The sequence below is a fragment of the Hakea prostrata genome, chromosome 4, assembly GCF_041222555.1.
Source record: "Hakea prostrata isolate BN-2017 chromosome 4, UWA_Hpros_2, whole genome shotgun sequence".
Lineage (NCBI taxonomy): Eukaryota > Viridiplantae > Streptophyta > Magnoliopsida > Proteales > Proteaceae > Hakea > Hakea prostrata.
Genome location: NC_142603.1, coordinates 25,926,741 through 25,932,920, shown reverse-complemented (window position 1 = coordinate 25,932,920; position 6,180 = coordinate 25,926,741). Strand labels below are relative to the sequence as shown.

The window sequence follows — 6,180 nt, the reverse complement described above, 5'->3', positions numbered from 1 at the left end:
ATGTTTATTTCTCTATTTATTTTATTATATTATTTACAATTTATGCTTGTTTTCAGGTCCAAATTAAGGACAGTCGACGGATCTTCATCTTCCTTAAAATATAAGATCCATTTTGAAGGTTAGATTTATCTCCATCCATATCCACTTTTTTTTTTTTTTTTTTTAGCCGGCAATGTTGAATTTCCTTCTTCTTTCGTCTTCCATGACCCAATTTCAGTCGAGTCTGAATCATCTTTTCGTCAAGCAACAAGAACGTGCTCAGTTAGTCCATGCCGGCCTTAGCATATGATCCTTCCCGGCTGGAGAACTGATGTGGACTCCACAAGAAGTCACGATCATTCCGTCACTAGTTTTGTCAAATTGGGTAGGTTCATCTGTTTCTCAGGATTCTAATCTGACGGCTGTAAAATGAGATGATGAACAGAATGTTGACCGAAGTCACTGGTGAATGCTCTTTTACCCTTCAATGATTGATACCACGAGAACATCGGCCACAGATGAGGACCTTTCATCTTTCTTTAGCCTAAAAAAAAAAATTAAACAAAGAAAAAAATAAAAAGTTAGAAAAGATGGTAATAGTGTTTTCTACAATTCTACCAACTCCCATTAAAAGCTGTTATAAAGCGTTAAGAAAGGCTTTTTCGTCATTTCACCTTCACTGTCTTACGGAGTTACGGTCATTCTTTGTCGTTATAAATTCCGAAAGCATCCCTCGTCGAAGAGACACGCGAACGACTCGCTTCTTCTTCTTTTCTATTTTGCTTTTCAAATTTGCAGAGAGATGGCCATGGCGGCTTCGTCTTGTAAATGCTTTATCGTTGTTCCTGCTTCTACCAATACTTCTTCACCTTCTACTCGATCTACGTTTCTTCCTTTGTTCAATCCTTCTACTTCTGTTTCCTTAAAGGCTGCTTCTTCGTCTTCTCGATCGCGATGTGCGGTTCTTGTTGTTAAAAGTGCACTAGAAACCTTAGAAACTAAGGGGATCTCAGAGTCCAAAAATGGAAGTTTGCAAGATTCGTTGTTGGGAACGAAACCGACCATTCTTGTCTCCGAGAAGCTCGGGGAAGCCGGATTGGAGCTACTCCGCAGTTTTGGGAACGTTGATTGTTCTTATAATTTGTCTCCCGAAGAGCTATGCTCTAAGATCTCGCTTTGTGATGCTTTAATTGTGAGAAGTGGTACGAAAGTGACGAGACAAGTGTTTGAGGCTTGTAAAGGGAGATTGAAGGTCGTTGGAAGAGCTGGTGTTGGGATCGACAACGTGGATCTGCAGGCGGCTACGGAGTTTGGTTGTCTTGTGGTAAATGCTCCTACGGCAAACACTATTGCTGCTGCAGAGCATGGGATCGCTCTGCTTGCTGGCATGGCGAGAAATGTTGCTCAGGCTGATGCCTCCATGAAAGCTGGTAAGCTACTTTATTAGCCCTCGTTCTTGTTTTTTCCCCTGTTTTTATAAAATTCCATGGTTGAAACTTGATCTTTGCTGCTAGTTCAAGGCTCAAATCCAACATTTTAGGTGATTTCGACTTAATCAAATTGATCGCTGAAACTTAGATCAGAATTGGCAAGTACTATTTCGAATTGATTTTGGACAAATGATGGAGAAGTCTCAATTTTGCTTTTCTATTCTCCACTCTTTTTCTATCCTCTGCGAATCTAACATTAAATTATCTGTTTTCTTAAGACGTTTGTTACGGATCTTGGACTTTAAGATCTTGATCGGGTAAGAGAAACTATAAATGATTTTTTACTGTATTTGCGTTGAAGGAAACTATGCTTGTTTCTATGTCAGAAATATTTAAAGGACTTACTCGAAAAAGGAAAAGAAAATGTATCTTTCGGTAAATATTTGGAAAGACCAGTCTACCATTAAAATCATATATGTTCAATTCGAAGGATAGGTTTTTTTCGTCTGTCAATTTCTTTTTCAATTACTTGTCATTGTGTTTGACTGGTTCTTTGTTTCTTATTCTAGCTGATTTGCAGTCATAATACGGGTTAAATCGAAAGAATAATGGTTTGATCTTTCTATTGTTATTGATTATCGATTTCAAGATACTAATTCAGAATACGTTAACTGTGACCCACCATTTCTTTTTTTTTTATATAACTTCTGTGACCCACCATTTCATGGATGGACTTTTTATATTAACCACAGACTTTTCAAGAGAATATTATGGAAAGATCTGATCCCTCCACTCAGTTGGCAGTTTCGGCATACATCAGAGAGTTTTATTTCAACAAGAGAGAAAGAGAGATTTTACTAATATTTTATCTTTATCCTTATTATCTAAATTAATCAATCAACTGTGACACCACCCACTAACTCTGATACCACTCATCTCATGGATGCTTTTTTTTTTAACGTTCAGCACTGACTTTTCGAAAGAATAATATGGAAAGATAGATCTCTTTCATAATCACGAGACTCAGAAGTACCCTTGGAAGGCAACTTAAGCATAATTAGAGATGGATTAATATATTATCTTTACCAGTTTGTCACATGAGTCTTTGAGATCAGTGTCTCAGCAATCTAAACTTTTTATGAGAATTGTGATGCCATTGATAATTTGATATTTTTTATTCCTACTGCCCCAAAAGGACTGCCTGAGTTGAAACAAAAGAGAAAATCCAACATCTAAAGGAGGTGGCTCAATGCATTAATTACCGACTAATTCAAACTTTTTATAGCCAATTCCATTTAGTTGGGACAAGGCTTATTGTTGTTGTAATTCAAATGTTTTATATCTTATGATAGCCTATTATTTGTTTGGCTTATATAATTGAGAGTATCATATATTGATGTAATCAAGTATATAAATGATGAAACATCTAAAAAAGCTATTTATCTTGTTTTCTTTGCAGGAAACCCCAAACAAGATTATCTCTGTGCTTAGTCTTCAATAGGCATACAAGTGGAAATGACCTGATCTGTTTTTCAATATCAGTATTTTTAATCGCTAGATCCTGATTAATTTTGGATAAGTTAATCCTGATTGATTCCAGGCTTGCAAAATTAAGGACTTTGTATTTGTATACAGCTCAGTCTTTTCAAGTCGGATACACTGATGGCCAAGTAACTGCCTAAAGCTCTTTAATGCATGGTTTTTTAAACTAGACTTAACCCGTCCATCAAAAATCCCATGAAGCTTGTTAATAATGCATGGTAATTTTAAAACTGAATTGCACCTGTCCAGTCCAAAATTATCAAAGCCCTATTTTTTGCTTCATTCTTTTTGGTTTTCTGATTTTCTTCCAAATATGGTAAAAAGACAGAACTGAGGTCTTGGTTTCTCCTCTTGATTGGTTTTAAAACTATGCTTGAAGATATGGAATCACGGACTTGTATCCTTGACTTTACATTTTGAGTGTATCTTTTATTTAAGTGATCTTTTATTTGTCTACCTCTGTATGCTTCTATATGACCCCTGTTTCTATAAGAGATTTGTCTCACCGGATATGCCTTAATTGAATGTTATTGACTTGAAATGTCGAATAAGAAACAAACTTGGATATGTATGACAAACAAAGCTGATTAGCTTTCAGTCAAGTCGTGGGGTGCTGGCACATGAGATACATGATATCTGTCTCATGAATTGTGGGATATTCCAGGTTTCCGGCAATTATAACTGTATCTATCCATGTATATGTTCAACTTAGTTTCATTTTCTTTGGTCTGACACAATTTCTGGTGGAGGAATATAAATACCATGAGATACTTGATCTGTTTCATGAATTGTGGTTTATTCCAGTGTTCAACGTAATTTCATTTTCTTTAGTCCGATTCATTAGAAAATTCATTTGACCTGTTTTACTTGCATAATCTTTGAATTTCCCACCTCAGTCGCATATGTAATAGAGATATTTATTACAACATATGAAGGATTTTAAACTTTTGTTAACAATAAAGCGTTTTACAGGACAATGGAAACGGAATAAGTATGTTGGTGTATCTCTGGTTGGAAAGACATTGGCTGTTATGGGTTTTGGAAAAGTTGGATCCGAAGTTGCTAGACGAGCAAAGGGTCTTGGGATGAATGTTATTTCACATGATCCATATGCCCCGGCAGATAGAGCCCGCGCTGTTGGTGTGGATCTAGTATCTTTTGATGAAGCCATATCCACTGCAGATTTTATATCTCTTCATATGCCATTGACTCCTGCTACTTCAAAACTGTTCAATGATGAGAACTTTTCAAAGATGAAGAAGGGAGTCCGTATCGTTAATGTAGCTAGAGGTGGAGTTATTGATGAAGATGCACTTTTGAGAGCACTTGATAGTGGAATAGTTGCACAGGTATATGACTCTCTTGTTCTGATCAAATGTTCCACAAAGTTTAGGTCATCGTATTGAATCCTTTTTTGGTCCAAGAGCTCTGCGTAGATGCACCAAACAAGTAGAGATCAATTCGACCTTCCTGCTATTCACATGAATTGTAGGATGCTGGAATACAGCTACATGCATTCTTCACGCATCATGAAACTGCACTTTGCTCAATGTTTGTCTGTTTTGATTTGTATATTGATCGGAAAGTGTTATCATGTGGAACAGGCAGCACTTGATGTGTTTACAGTGGAGCCCCCTCCCAAAGATAGCAAGTTGGTGCAACACGAAAATGTAACAGTCACACCTCACCTTGGAGCTAGCACAAAAGAAGCTCAGGTATATTTGTAGCGCAGCAAATTTACATGTTCCTTCCATCTCCTGCATTGTAATTTGATGCTTGTTCCTCTAATCCGTAATGTCTAACATGATTGATTTACAGGAAGGGGTGGCCATTGAAATAGCTGAGGCTGTAGTTGGAGCATTGAAAGGGGAGCTTTCTGCAACTGCTGTGAATGCTCCCATGGTCTCTCAAGAGGTAGGGAATGCCTCAGTTTGTTTTCTTATCAGATCCAGAATTTCCAAACATTGTGCTCTGGTTCCTTTTTTCAAATTCCTGCTGCATTCTGTCCTGCATATATCGCAGGGAAGATGACCCCAAATTCTTCCTTCCTAACACTAGCCCTTTTCTTGTTCATAGGTTCTGTCTGAGCTGGCCCCATACGTTACGCTGGCAGAGAAGCTTGGTAGGATGGCAGTACAGTTAGTCGCAGGAGGTGCTGGCATCAAATCTGCCAAAGTGTCATACAGATCAGCTCGTGATCCCGATGACCTGGACACCAGACTACTTCGAGCAATGGTCACCAAAGGCATCATTGAACCCATATCTAGTACTTTTGTCAACCTGGTCAATGCTGACTTTACGGCCAAGCAAAAGGGACTCCGGATCAGTGAAGAGAGGGTGGTAGTTGATGCATCCCCTGAATTCCCTATTGACTCAATTGAACTTCGTATATCCAATGTCCAGTCTAAGTTTGCAAGTGCCCTCCTGGATAATGGCGAGATAACATTAGAGGGGAGGGTTAAGGATGGAATTCCACACCTGACATGCATTGGGTCATTCAGCGTTGATGTGAGTCTTGAGGGAAACCTCATACTCTGCAAGCAAGTCGACCAACCTGGCATGATTGGACGTGTTGGGAACATCTTAGGTGATAAGAATGTCAATGTGAATTTCATGAGTGTCTGTAGAACTGCAGCTCGGAAGATGGCTATAATGGCAATAGGTGTAGACGAGGAACCTTCTAAGGAGACCCTCAAGTTGATTGGAGAGGTACCAGCCGTTGAAGAGTTTGTTTTCCTCACTCTATAGGTAAGATGAAGGCCATTATCATTCCTGAAGAAATCACCTCCTAGTTTTTGCAATGGTCGAGTTAAAAATATGATAATAATACTAATAAAGAGAATAAGAGATGCTAAAGGGAAGACATAGCTCTTTTCCTCTGTTGACAGGAGTTTCTTTCTTCCCTTTGCGTGTTACCTGTACCAAGTGTGCTCCAACAAATCTTGAATGCACGAGATTTTTCTAATTTCGTAGTTCTATATTCAGGGGGCAGCTGGTAATGGTGTTAGGCAGGGGTTTCCAATGACTGGTTTTAAGTCTGTTGTAATTGTCATAGCAGGGTCATTTCTTCTGATCGCTAGCTGTTCCACAAGGATTTGTTTTGTCTTTGTAATTGTAAGGGGATTCTGTTTCAATCATTGCAATGGTGTATTTTTCCCCTATTTTTCCGTGGCAAATTAGGTATTTGCGAGAAATAAATTTTGTTCTTACTATTTCAGTTCTTTTTCTT

At 38.3% G+C, this 6,180-nt stretch overlaps 1 protein-coding gene across 1 annotated transcript; it reads left to right on the top strand.

Moving 5' to 3' along the window:
- Positions 1–696: 696 nt before the first annotated feature.
- Positions 697–5,767, top strand: LOC149018606 (D-3-phosphoglycerate dehydrogenase 1, chloroplastic-like). The gene is made up of 5 exons (XM_089152780.1): positions 697–1,409; positions 3,924–4,300; positions 4,556–4,666; positions 4,770–4,865; positions 5,028–5,767. Exons 1-5 carry the CDS (start codon positions 782–784, stop codon positions 5,697–5,699), a joined length of 1,884 nt encoding a protein of 627 aa, XP_089008906.1. The 5' UTR covers positions 697–781; the 3' UTR covers positions 5,700–5,767.
- The last annotated feature ends 413 nt before the right edge of the window (positions 5,768–6,180 follow it).